Below are 14,884 nucleotides of genomic sequence, written 5' to 3'. Positions count from 1 at the left end.
GAAGTTGACATATATTGGTTATTTTTATTATTATACTAAACAGTGCCAGTTCAGCACAAATGGAGTTGGGAGAATTTTTAAGAAGCACCTCAAGATGGAAACATCCTTACTAGCATAATGTTTCTGGTCACATCTTTCACTGTAACATAACATCTACAGGTCACATATTCACGCTTGTTCTGTTGTCAGTTCCTAGCCATTAGTTTGGGAATCCCCATGATTTGGAAAGTTTGAAATGTGTCACACTTGGAAAGAGAAGTTTATTTTTTTAAACATCTGGAATTCTTACAAGTGCTTCACGATAGTGTAGGCTCATGGAGAAATTTGTGAGAAATTCTTTCCATATGTAACTTATCGGGTGCGTGGCCTGCTTATGATACAGTGAACAAGCTTAGGAACCAAATACAAAAAATCAGATAGGATCTGATTTATTTAAAATAAAATAAAACTAACAACTTAGCTATGCTTCTGTGTTTTCAGTTGTTTTTATGATTCCCCAGGTTTTACCATTCTAGAATCCTGTAGAAGTTAAAAGCAAATTTATTTCTTTAGTTCTCAATTTGCTGGTATAACTCCAGGATCTAAAAGTTCAAGAGAGTCCACTAATACTATTCTCCTGATAACATTATTTTGGGCATTCTTTAAGAAAGGATTGGTATAATTAATTATATTTCCTGATTATTTTATTTTCCAAAAAAATCCTTTAAAACAATGTAGAAAATCAAAAACACTGGAAGAAGAAAAAATTAGAATCACCTGTTGTATTACCTGGACTTAACTCCTGTTTAAATTTTTTTTTTTTTTGAATCTTAGTTTTTCTCTGTGAATAGGTGGAGTTTTCAGTAGTTCTAGGTCTATATGTCTTTTTCCCTGAATACTTTTATTGTTAACAGATTATTACAAACATTTGTTGAGTACTTTTCACTGTTGTTCCGAGGACTTTCATAGACAAAATTTAATTATAATTTAATATATATAATTATACAGATACAATTATATATATAATTATAATTTTCTCTGCTAGAAAAGTATTATTTCTTTATTTTGAGAAGAAAAAAAAACTGACATTAAAGGTTAAAGAAGTTGCTGCTAGTTCAGGGATGCATAGCTAGTAAATACTAGAATCAGAATTAAAACTCAGCTCTTCCGACTACATGTCTACCTGTTTCTACTACTATAATGTATCTGTTGAATTTGTACCAGGAATTATTCTGAATAATAATAACTAAGAATTCTTAATTCTTAAGAAACTTTTTGTGATTCTTACCTAAGTTGAAAATTACAATTACAGATATAAGCCTTCCAAAGTCAGCAGCAATCTGTTACACAGCAGCACTACTGAAGACAAGGACTGTTTCAGATAAGTAAGTATTGAAAACTACAGTAATTTAGACTACAAAACTCAATACGGGTTTCCCCTGATATCTGAAAGTTCACTTTATGCCATTTCACTTTTACAAGACCCCTACACTAATACCTGCGTTTGCTAACCAAAAGAAATCTGAACAGGATGCTCACATTTATGAAATGGTAATTGCTTCTTCCCTTTATGCCATTCTAGCATAGGATAGGTTTCTTAGGAACGCTCTACTTGCAGATCACAGGGGAAACGTATATTATGTTTTTCACCACTGACTTTAAATAATGCTTTTTTCTCCCTATTTCCTTTGGAATAACCCTTGATCTGATGGGACTTTGAGGCTTCTTAACAGTGTAGTGGAAAGAGCACAGTTTTGGGTTTTTTTTTTTTTTTTAAGATTTTATTCATTTATTTGACAGAGATCACAAGTAGGCAGAGAGACAGGCAGAGAGAGAGAGGAGGAAGCAGGCTCCCCGCTAAGCAGAGAGCCCGATGCAGGGCTCGATCCCAGGATCCGAGATCATGACCTGAGCTGAAGGCAGAGGCTTTAACCCACTGAGCCACCCAGGTGCCCCAAGAGCACCGTTTTTAGAGCTAAATAAACCTGGATTCCAATTCAAAATCTCCTGCATACCAGCTGTGAAACTTTGGGCATGTTAATCAGTTTGAGTCTCTTCCTCTCTGTAAAATGAGAATAATAATACTGTAGCATGGTTGTGTGAGGATTGTGTGTGTTAAAATGCTTAAAACAATGCTAGAAAGTACATGGAATACATAGTAGCTATGATGATAATGATAAGGTGTATGGTAGGGAAATAGTTTCATGCTGTCCTGAGATTATAATTCTGAGTTATTCTGTTTCCCTTGTCTTTTTGGCTGTCCTTAATGAATTTCTCTTTATTCCACAGATAAGATTTTCAGAAAGCAAATGGCAACCATTTTCTTTCGCCTTATATTACTATGCCTCAATACAAATTAGAAGGGAATATTCACAGTCTGTTTCCTCTCAGTGAAAATTTGATAAGAATGTACTTCTATTTCATTACAGTCTCTGGATGTCCCTATGTAGCATTTCTTATTTTATCATCTTTCCCATCATATGCCAGTGGACTTCTCCTGAAGGCTTTCATTACCTAAATTTGAAGATTTCCATTTTTTACGTTGCCCTTCTTTATATGTTCAACCAAGGGCATTACTTTCATGTTTACTATTTGGCTTTGGCTTTGGCTATCAACCAGAAACCCCTGCTTCAGGAAGTTAGATTATGATCAAAATCCATGGATTTTTGTATTCATTTCTTCATTTTGTGGTTTTCTTACAGATTCTCTCCCGAAACAGCTTCCAGAAGAGGGCTAAGCACAGCAGAAATTAATGCTGTGGAAGCAATTCATAGAGCTGTGGAATTTAATCCTCATGTTCCAAAAGTGAGAAATTTTATGATGAAAATGCTACCTTTATTTGAGTTTATCCAATTCATGAAAGCATGTAGACCAAAGTTTGGGTCTCCATAATTTGAGTCAGAATTATTTTAGTCTGGGGCGCCTGGGTGGCTCAGTGCGTTAAGCCGCTGCCTTCGGCTCAGGTCATGATCCCAGGGTCCTGGGATCGAGTCCCACATCCGGCTCTCTGCTCAGCAGGGAGCCTGCTTCCCTTCCTCTCTCTCTGCCTGCCTCTCTGCCTACTTGTGATCTCTGTCTGTCAAATAAATAAATAAAATTAAAAAAAAAAAATTAAAAGAATTATTTTAGTCTGTTACATATTTTTTTAAAGATTCATTTATTTATTTGAGAGAGAGAGGACGTGCATGAGCGTACACATTGGGGGGAGTGGCAGAGGGAGAGGGAGAGAGAACCCCAAGCCGACTCCGCACTGAACGCGGAACGTGAGGCAGGGCTTGTTCTCATGACCCTGAGATCACGACCTGAGCTGAAACCAAGAGTTGGATGTTCAACCGACAGTACCACCCAGGCACCCCAAGTCTATTATATTTTGATACTTACTGACTGTAAAGTGGATCTTAAAGGCATTCAGTGAGGTGAATAGGAGCAGTCGTTCACTGTAGGCGTTGTAATTGCTGTCAAAATAAAATTTGAAATGTGTTCATTTAGCAGTTCTTTTTACTTTAGTTACAGAGAAGAAATAAAATGGCATGGTCTTAATAGAAGATCATTCATTTTTCAGATCATTACATAAAATTTCCTGTTACTATAAAGGCTTTTTACATCTAGACAGATGCTTGGGTTTGAAACTAGGGCTAGATAGACAAAGACTGAAGACAAATAGATTAAAATAATCAGTGATAGAAAACAGATGTGGAAGTTCGCAGAAACACTGCCAAGTTGATGTTTATTTAGTCCCAGATGAAACTATACCCATCTCATTTGTCTTTATATTGTACACATTGCAGACCACAGATTATTGGTTAATCTTTGTGTCTTGTCACCCAAGATTAAGTTTTGGGTTTTTAAAAGTAATGCTCTGTGTTAGAAAGTATAGAATCTTCAGAAATAGGTGCCTTTATTACTAAATGTAATATAACTATTGATTCCAGTGTAATGTGCGTTAATGGAATTTGGAAGCAAGTAAACATGAAAGAGATTAATCTCTAAAAGATAATCTTGAAGAAGTGGAAGTTGTAAGTCTGTTAGTACTCTAACAGTATAGATAGAATCAAGAAAATTACTGCAGTCTACGGATGACAGTCAACAAATATTCATACCATTCTCTTACTAAGTGACACCAGTCCCATAAATTTAAATAATTTTATTATGAATTGTGTTACATGTATAGCAAAGTATAAAAAGCATCTTAGTGATTTATTATAAAGCAAATGAGTGGAAACTACCACTGAGGTCAAGAAGCAACACTGTCAGTCCCCAGAAGCCCATCTGCCTGCCATTTCCCAGTTACACCTTTTTCCTCCTGCCTAACGGTAATCACTATTCTGACATTAACTATGTTCATTTTCTTTTTTTCCTATATTTTTGGTCTATACTTTTCATTGTTGGCTTTATAAGATAAGTTAAGAAGTGGCTTTCCCTTTTTAAATTCTCTGGAATAATTTGTGTAAAATTAGAATTATTTCTGCCTTGAATGACCAGTAGAATTTGCTGATAAAGCTATCTGATTCTGCAGTTTTCTCTTCTTTCTTTATCGAATTTTTGTTTTTTTAAGTAATCTCTATACCCAGTGTGGGCTCAAACTTAGAACCCTAAGATCAAGAGTCACATGCTCTACCCACTGAGCTAGCCAGGCACCCCTGATTCTGTTTTCTTTGTGAAAAGTATTTTCACTACAAATTTTATTTCATTAGTTTAATAGGTTAATTACAAGTTTAGTTTCTTTAGCCATTCTATAACTCTTCAAATTTCTTCTTGTGTTGGTTTTTGTAAAGTTACATTTTCTAGGAATTTATTTCATCAAAATTTTGAAATTTATTGGCACAAAGATTTCATAAAATCCTTATCTTATTAATGTTTGCAGGATCAGTTGTGATATCCACTGTTTAGATCCTAACACTAGTTATCTTTTTAATTTTCCTTACCAGATTCCCCCAAAATCTAGCAGTTTTATTAGTCTTTGCAAAGAACCCAGCTCTGGCTTTGTCAATCCACTCTACTATTTGTTTCCTGGTTCATTCATTTCTGCTCTTTATGGCCTTTCTTCAACTTTCTTTGGCTCTATTTTATTATTTTTTTATTTCCTGTATCTTTTTGTATAGGTACTTAAATTAACACATTATTTTTCTGCCTTTCTTCTGTAAACCTCTACAGTGTTAATTGCATTGGATAGCAATATTTCTTGTTTAATTTAATTCAACATATTTTCTAATTCAACATATTTTCTAATTTCCATCTTGATTTCCTCTTTGATTTAGAGATACATTTATTCCATTTAGCTATTTCTTAATTTCCAAGCATGCAGAGATTATCTTTTTATCAGTGATTTCTGCATAATTGCATTATGGCCAGAGAACATACTCTGTGTGATTTCACTCCTTTGAACCATTTTTCAATTCTTGAATTTTTGTTTATTTTTCACATCTCCTGTGTTATTTATAGTTTGTAATTCTCTGCCAAAATTTAAAGTACACTCTTTTATGTCTTTGAAACTAGTTTAAAGTAATTATCTTAAAGTCTTTCTCTGATAATCCACATATCTGGAACTTCTGTGTCTGTTTCCGTAATGTGTTTTTTTCTGCTACATTTTTTCTTCTTGTCTTCTCTTCTTTCTCTTATGCCTGATTTTCTTTGACTACGTACCCACTATTTTATTGGAAAAAATTGTAGAAATAACTTGGAACCTCAGATAATAGTATCTTCTTTTGGAGAGGATTTTCTTTGCTCTTAGATGCCTAGAAGAAGCAACCAGCAACACAGAATCACCTTAATTCAATTTGAGGGATTGATCTTTTCTGATCTCCCCAGTTGACTAGAAATTGGGCTAAAATCTGTGAAAGTTTGGTTTTTATTTCTGGCTTACGCTTATGCCTAGGATGCAGCCATTCTGGGTCTCAACTCAATCCTGAGGATTTTACCAAGGCTCTCGCGTTAACACACCGTGAACTCCTGACTTTTGTTCCTTTAGTCTTATAAAACTGGCAAAAAGGTTGAACAGCTTCTTAGCCATCTTGTCCAGAATTGGCAAATGTCTCTAGGGTATAAGAAGCCCCAAATGTGGCTTACTTCTCTTATTGCTGCCTTCTTTGGAGTGTTTGTTGATTCTCTGATGTATTTTATTATGTTTTTAAAAATATTTTGTTGTCTGAGAGGGTTGATCTGAATTGTCCAGTCTTCAGTTACTGGAAGCAGAGGTTTGGAAATCCTTCTATATGAAATGCTCTGCTCTCTCTTGCTGCAGAGTGGTTAAGAGAAAGGATTCTGTGGCTACACTGCCTAGGTTTGAATTCTGGCTCCACTACTTCCCAGCTGTATGACCTTAGACAAGTTCTCTGGACTTGAGTGACCTCATGTGTAAAATGGGGCTAATATCCCTTATCCCTTAGAGTTATTATTAAGATTAAATGAGTTTGTATCTTTAAAGTGCTTAGAAGAATGCCTGACACGCAGTAAACATTTCAGAAGTGATTTTTATTATTATTATTCAGGATGGAATAGAAATCTATTCCCTGTGAGAGGATAAGCGGCAGTTATTAATTGGAACTATTCAAATGAAATACATTACTACGGTGTCTAAAATTTTTATTTAATTTCCACTGAAAATAACAAAATCTGCACCCTATAGTTGTGGACTTGTTTTCTGCTTCAAAAATGCTTTCATGCAAAATATATTCTAAGCGGTAACAATTTTTTTTTTTTTTAAGATTTTGTTTATTTATTTGACAGAGAGAGAGAGAAAGAGAACAAGCGGGGGAGCAGCAGTGGGAGAGAGAGAAGCAGGGTCCCTGTTGAGCAGGAGCCCAATATGGGGCTCGCTCCCAGGACCCCGGGATCATGACCTGAGCCAAAGACAGTCACTTAACCATTGAGCCACCCAGGCACCCCTGCAGTGACAATTCTGATAAGGTGCATTGTGCATTGGTCTTCAAAACTACTGCTGGAGGCACTTGGGTGGAGGGAGGGTGGTAGAAATTCCAGACATTTAATTTAATTTAAAATAAATTGTTGGATAGATAAAATATATAAATCTCCAGATTGAATCTACTCTAGATAATCTATAATGCTTTTAGGGATTTTTTAAAAATTTAAAACACACACGAGAAGTTGAAGAAGACCCAAATAAATGGAGACATATGTATCATGTATGTGGATTAGAAGACTCAGTATTGTTAAGACCACAGTTCTCCCCAAACTGATCTGAGATTCAATCTAATTCCTATTAAAATCCTATTAGGCTTGTTTTTAGAAATTATAAGCTCATCCTAAAATTGAAACGAAAATGCAGAGGACATAGAATAGCCAAAACAATTTTGAGAAAGAAGAACAAAATTAGAAGTTACCTAGCTTTCCCAATTTCAATGCCTTTTTAAACTATAGAATTTAAAATAATATCAATAATATATATTAAAAATATAGATCAATAGAAGACAATAAAGAATCCTGATATAAACTCACCTAGTGATGATCAGTCGATTTTCAACAAGAGTTCCAAGGCAATTCAATGGGAAAGTATAGTCTTTTTTATGGGGCTGGGAAAAAATGGTGCTGGAACAATCAGGTATCTATTTGGAGAAGAAGGAAAAAAAAAAAGAAAAAAGAATTGAGACCCTTCCTTCACACCATTTACAAAAATGAACTCACTATGGAACATAGATCTAAATGTAAGAGGTAAAATTGTATAACTGAGAGAAGGAAACAGAAGAAAATCTTTGTGTCCTCAGGTTAGGCAAAGATTTCTTCAAAAGCATGATCCATTAAAAAAATGGATGAATTGGACTCCTTAAAGCATTTGCTCCTTAAAAGACATCATTAAGAAAATGGAAAACCAAAGTCTAGGGAAAAATATTTGGAAGTCATATACTGTTAAATACCATATCCAGAACTTACAAAGAACTCTTTCAACTCAATAATAAGAGGACAAATAAATTAATTAAAAAGTAATTAGTAAAGGATTGAATAGTCACTTCACCAAAGAATATATATGAATAGGTAATAAACACATGAGAAGATAACATCATTGGTCATTGGGGAAATACAAATTAAAAGCACAATATGATACTGCTTTATGCCACTCAAGTGGCTATACTCACAAAGACTGACAAAATCAAGTGTTGGCAAGAATGTGGAGAAACTGCATATATTGCTGCTGGGCATATAAAATAGTATAGCTACTTTGGAAACAATTTTGCAGTTAAACATATGCTTGCCATATGACCCATCAATTTCAGTCCTAGATACCTACCCAAGAGCAATAAAAACATATGTCCATACGAAGATTTGTATGCAAGTGTTTATAATAGTATTATTCACAATAGCAAAAAACTTGGAAACAGGTGAGTGAACTAAAAAGGAACAAGCTATAAGTACTTGTAACAACATAGATGGATCTCAAATACTTTATGCCCAGTGAAAGAAACCAGACACAAAAGATAACATATTATATGATTTCATTAATATGAAATTTCTTGAGCAGGGATAACTATAGATGTAAAAAGCAGATCGGTGGTTCCCTGGAGCTGGGGGTGGGAGTATGGACTGACTGCAGACTGACATGAGGGAACTTTTTGTGGTGATGGTTGCACAACTGTATAGATTCACTAAAAATCATTGAACCGAATACTTAAACAATGGTGAATTTTGTGATATGAAATACGTATCTCAGTAAAACTATAATATATAATTTAATATAAGTACATACTTAACTAGCATATAATATGCATATACTTTAACATTTTTACATCATTTCTATTTGTAGGTAGAAATTTAAGTATTTTCCCTCCAACTGAACATCAAAGCCAGTTGACAGTTCAACTCTATCAAAATATCCAGCTAAGTAGAATGGTGCTATAAGCCTTGCAGTATAGTTTGTGGATACACACTTTAGGCTGGGTATTTTCAAACAGGATAACTAGTAAGGTATTTTGGAGAAATTTTAAGCTCCAATAACTTGGATAATATCCCACCTAAGTAACATTGGTGTTACATGAACTGGGAGAACTCTGGTTTGTAAGACTATTTTTGCTAGGGTTTTACAAGTGATGAAATATGTACTGATTCAGATCCCTCTCCACCAGTGATGTTCTCTGTCCCTGCCTTTCAGCTGGAGCCAAGCAAACATGAAGGGCTTTAGGAGTTTTCTTCCTCAAACTTCAACTGTGGGTTGTGATAACTTATTTAACCTAACGGACAGTGGCCTTTGCATACATACATGCATACATACATACATACATACATACATAAATTTAACCATTTATTCTTACAAATTTATTATGCAAATTTGTCAAATGTTGTATGATTCTTACCAGTAAAATGACAAAGGATAAAGCTGTTTTAGCAGGAAATATTTTTGGGCAACTTTCCACATAACTACAACAGAAATGACTGCAGGTCTAAAGCAGTGCAATTTGTTAAAGCTGGAAACTATTAGAAGCACAATAGAGAAAGATCACATAAATCTCTTCAGGCTATGAATTTGCTTTAGATATTTCATTAATATTGATTGTACAGATTTTTTTAATCTACTGAATGAGTTTCAGTGTACAGTAACTACGATAGTAATAGCAAAAAATTAGAACAGCATGTTTTCATGGGTTTTGACTTGTTCTTCATTACCTAGCTATGGCTTTGGTTCAAAATTTTTTTAGTCACCAGACAAGAAAAAGATTGTGCATCTTTCAGCCACTATAGAAACAGGTTCTTTTATAAGAGTAGAATATGTTTCATACCTTCTAAGTATTCATAGCACCCTGTTTCGGTCATTCTAGTGTTTCATATCCTTTATTATCCAATCATCAAAAGTTTTATAGAACTTATCTTTTTTTTTAAGATTTTATTTATGTATTTGAGAGAAAGAGAGTGAGAGAGAGAGCATGAGAGGGGAGAAAGTCAGAGGGAGAAGCACACTCCCCATGGACCAGGGAGCCTGAGGCGGGACTCGATCCCAGGACTCCAGGATCATGACCTGAGCGGAAGGCAGTTGCCCAACCAACTGGATCACCCGGGTGCCTGAAGTTTTCTTTTTTTATTATTTGAGATAATTCACATGCCATAAAATTCACCCTTTTAAAAAGTACACAATTCCATGGTTTTTAGTATATTCATAAGTCTCCACAGTCATCACTACCTAATACTAGAACATTTTCATTGTCCCAGACTGAAACCCTGTACCTATTAATAGTCACTCCCCATTCTTTTCTTCCCTAATCTCTGGCATCCACTAATCTACTTTCTGTCTCTGTGGATTTGGAATCATAGAATATGTGGCCTTTTCTGTCTGACTTGTTTCAGTTAGGATAATGTGGCGTTATCAATACTTCATTCCTTTTTATGGCTGAGTAATATTCCATTGTATGGATATACTACATTTTGTTTATTCATCAGTTGATGGCCATTCAGGTTGGTCCCACTCACTCTTTGGCTATTTTGAATAATGTTGCAATGAATATTCATGTGCACATTTTTGTGTGAACACGCAGTTTCACTTCTTGGCTATAAACCTAGGAGAGAATTGTTGGATCATATGGTAATTCCATGTTTAACTTTTTTTAAAAGATTTTATTTATTTGACAGAGATCACAAGTAGACAGAGGCAGGCAGGAGGGGTGGGAAGCAGGCTCCCTGCTGAGCAGAGAGCCTGATTCAGGGCTTGATCCCAGGACTCTGAGACCATGACCTGAGGCGAAGGCAGAGGCTTAACCCACTCAGTCACCCAGGCGCCCCTACCCCTCGCCAATGTTTAACTTTTTGAGAGACTTCCAAACTGTTTTCCAAAATGGCTGTGCTGTTATGTGTGAGGGTTTCACCTTCTGTACACCCATGACAACACTTGTTACTGTTTGTCTTTTCATTATAGTTATTCTAGTAGTTGTGAACAGTGTCTTGTGATTTTGGTTTGCATTTCCTTAATGACTAATGATGTCAAACATCTATCTTTTAATGTGCTTTTGGCCATTTGTATAATTTATTTTGATAAATGCTTATTCAAATTCTTTGAACACTTTTAAATTTGTCTTTTTATCATAGAAGGTATTCTTTAACATTATTCTAAGCTAGTTATTCTAAGCTATTTATACTCTTGATTAATATGGTCCAAAACCATTGTGAATCTCCGTAGTTGAAACACCACTATAATATAACTTCACCCCTGAAATGTAAACATGAGGATAGATCATGAACCTTGCTTAGATATGAATGCTGAAGAGTCAGGATTATTCTTTACATAACTAATTTCAACTGAATTCAACTAAATTCAAACTAATTTGAATTAGTTAATATCCTGAAGACAACTTATTTGAGTCTGGCAAGAGAAGCTCTTGAGGGAATAAAGTAGAACATTTAAAAACAAAATAACAACTTGAGAATATGGTATCTGTAGCTTTTTAAAATTATTATTTATTTTACACCCCCCCCCCAAAAAAAGCTGTTTTGTGTTGCCAAGAAACCAGACCATGCCTGGAGGTTTCTTTAAAGTGTAAGGGGGATTTTAAAAATAAATTGATACAGAAAGGGAAAAATCCATTCTGATTGATCAAGGAATTGAAGCATGTAGGATGTTCTGAGTCCCATCCACTAACTGAAGATACCAGCTCGTTAGCATCAAGCTTACATTTAATTGGCCAAACTACCTATATTATAGTAGCATATATGAAGGATAAAAGAGGAAAACACGCACTTGATTGAGACTTAGTGGCATGGCAGGAATCAAAGGAGAAATGGGAAGTGGTGTTGAAGTCTCTGACCCAAACTTAGGGCAGAGAAAGGCACTTTGCCTTTCTGTTGTATTACACTGTGGCCTAGGTGGAAGAATGGATATATAAAATGCTTATCTCTTGAGGTACTGCTCTGTAGGATGGTGTGGAAAGGAGTTTTCCTGTGGCAGATGCCCTCTCTAGTCTCCCTTCCTTTTCTTTTCAATATAAGATCACTTTCACTTTGCTCCTGAGGCTGCCATGAGTATTATGTTCTCTTTCAATTTTTTCATATGGCAATTCTGTTTACTTTCTGGGAACAGTCTTTAGTCTCCCCCCTTAATACACATCCATGTGGACTCTGCATTCAGCCTGCCTGTCCAATCTCATAGAATGTGCACTGAGAAAACTAATTGCAGAGATAAATTGGTTCTTGATGTGCATGACTGATCAAGAGCAAAGTACCTTAATTTCAGATGCCTTCAGAGAGCTTTTTCTTTAACCTCTCCTTTTAAGAGGAAGATTATAAAGTATTATCATTACTTCAGGTCAGAATTATATTGCTTTTGGTCAAAAGCTGTTGTAAGATTTACAAAGTAATAGAAACAAGCAATCTAAAGATAAATTATGAAGATCAAAGCAATTCAAAATTAAAGTGAATCTGAGTGTAAGCGTAGGTATGGCTTTAGAGTAAAAAAGACCTCAGACCATACATTATTTGTCTTTTTTAAACTATAACTTTTAAAATAGCTTCAATTTTTTTTTTTAGTTTTTAGGGAAAAGACTTGAGTAGTCATTTGAGTATGTTGTCCATAGTTGGATACAAATTGTTCCAACAATTTCAGTTCTGTTCCAGATATAACAGTAGAGTGATTTGGAGGTAATACGGAAGGAAGGTCCTACAGCATATACTAGGTACCAGCCTTGGTTTATAGCTTCAACTATATTTTATTTGCTGATAATTTCCAAACCTGTATGTTTTAACTCTGGCTTCCTCCCTTGTCTATAGACTTGTATTTTTATCTACTTGTGGGAATTTTACCTGGATACCTGTTAGGTACCTCAGCCACTTCAATGTGTCTCAAACTGAAATTTTTAATTAATTAAGCAAGTAAGTAATTTTTATTTATTTGACAGAGAGAGATACAGCAAGAGAGGGAACACCAACAGGGAGAGTGGGAGAGGGAGAAGCACGCTTCCCGCTGGGCAGGGAGCCTGAAGCGGGGCTCGATCTCTGGACCCTGAGATCATGACCTGAGCTGAAAGCAGATGCCCAAAAACTGAGCCACCCAGGTGGCTCAAACTGAATATTTTTAAAATATTTTATTTATTTATTTAGAGAGACAAGCAGGCAGAGGAGCAGAGGGAGAGGGACAAGCAGATCCCCTATTGAGCACAGAGCCCATTAGGGGGCTCAGTCTCATGACCCTGAGATCATGACCTGAGCCAGGATCAAGAGTCAGATGCTTAACCAACTGAGCCACCCAGGTGCCCCTCAAACTGAATTTTTTAAATTTTTAAAAATTTTTAAGTTTCTTCCCCAATTTACCTGTCCTTCCTTATTTCTGTATTTTGATTTATGACTTTGTTAACATCTTCTCATCATTAATCTTTACTTCTGCCCTTCCCAGACTGCCAGCTCATAACCTTTGAATTGTCTTTCGGATCTAGCCATCTACTGCCTCCCCTCTGTCACTGACCCAGTGTATGCCCTCACCACCTGCTCTTTAAAAAATTCTCATTATCATTGTAAAAGTAATGAATGCTTCTTAAAAAAGAAATCAAAACCTTCAGAAGTTTATAAAATAAAAAATCCAATTCTTTCTCTTCCAATTCTACTTCTCTCACGCAACCACTGTGTCTGTTTGGTTTGTATTATTGCCAGACACTTTCTATGCATTTCTAAACATATAGGTAAAGATGTGGAAATAATCTCAAATACTTTCCATCTTTTGCTTGTTAATGGCCAGTGATGATTAAAACATCTTTCTCAGTAGTCTCCCTGCCTAATCCCATCTCCACACTGGCCATTAACAGAGTTGTCTACCTAAATAGCAAAGTTGCTCGGCTTAAAGAGCTCTTCTTGTTCCCTATCACCTATCCAATCCGGACCAACCCCTTAGTATTGCATATATAGAAACCCTTCACAGTCTGGGCCTGGTATCTGTCTCCAACCTTACTCCTTGCCACTTCTGCTTTGTTCCTTACCTCATTATTCCCTGGATTGGTCATGCCTCATCATGTCTCCCTACCTTTGCACATATGCCTACTCTTTTCTCTACATGGCAAGTTTCTACTCATTCTTCAGGATCCTGCTCATCTGTTGCCTGTTCTGCTGAGGTGTCTTTATGTCTTTACCATTTTTCCCAAAGCAGAGATAATGGCTCTCTTCTCCATTCCTCCAATGCCTTAATCATATCTTAGGTTTGGTTTGGTTTTTGGTCTGTTTATATGTCTCTTCCTTAGTTCCCTAAAAAAAGCAGAACTCTTGTTTTACATATCATTTTGTGTCTGCAACTCTGCTTGCACAGAACAGGCATTTATTAAATGTTTGGTAAACAGACATGTCTGTACTTTAGACTTATTTTGCTATAAAGACCTAAGTAAACAAAGTGAAATTTTAGATCCCATCACTTTTTGGAATTTTGAAGCCATTTTGCTTAATATTTTTATGAGTTTTTCTTAATGTTATTATTTTTGGCCTTTTAAGAATGATAGTACAGGGGCGCCTGGGTGGCTCAGTGGGTTAAGCCTCTGCCTTCGGCTCGGGTCATGATCCCGGGGTCCTGGGATCGAGCCCCGCATCGGGCTCTCTGCTTACCAGGGAGCCTGCTTCCTTCTCTCTCTTTCTCTCTGCCTGCCTCTCTGTCTACTTGTGGTCTCTGTCTGCCAAAAAAATAAATAAAATCTTTAAAAAAAAAAAAAAAAAAAAAGAATGATAGTACAATTTCGGCATGGCCTTATTTCTTATAAAATAACTCAGCTTTTAATGGAATACTATGTAACAATTAAAAATAATGAGCTAGGTCTCCATAGAAATAAGAAGAGATGTACAAGATATGTTGTGAAATAAAAAGTGAGTTGCATAAAAGTTTGATCCCGTTTTTAAGGATGTTAGGTGTAAAGAAATCAAGACAAATATAAGTTAGATTATCCTTTTTTCTTTATTTTTTTATTCTCCAAACTTTTTATTAAAACATTTATTTATTTTATTTTAG

General features: G+C 35.5%; 1 protein-coding gene across 4 annotated transcripts in view; it reads left to right on the top strand.

Moving 5' to 3' along the window:
* The window catches only part of LOC111142850 (suppression of tumorigenicity 7 like), a 59,061-nt gene that overhangs the window by 28,025 nt on the left and 16,152 nt on the right, over positions 1-14,884 (top strand). For all 4 annotated transcript variants that reach the window (XM_022496200.1, XM_022496197.1, XM_022496198.1 and 1 more), the window contains exons 10-11: positions 1,292-1,364; positions 2,682-2,784. In XM_022496200.1, coding sequence (XP_022351908.1) covers positions 1,292-1,364; positions 2,682-2,784 — 176 coding nt within the window. The remainder of the gene's footprint in view (positions 1-1,291; positions 1,365-2,681; positions 2,785-14,884) is intronic.

Source organism: Enhydra lutris, unplaced genomic scaffold (assembly GCF_002288905.1).
Source record: "Enhydra lutris kenyoni isolate GAN:26980312 unplaced genomic scaffold, ASM228890v2 scaffoldscaffold9, whole genome shotgun sequence".
NCBI lineage: Eukaryota > Metazoa > Chordata > Mammalia > Carnivora > Mustelidae > Enhydra > Enhydra lutris.
This window is presented reverse-complemented; position numbering and strand designations above follow the sequence as displayed.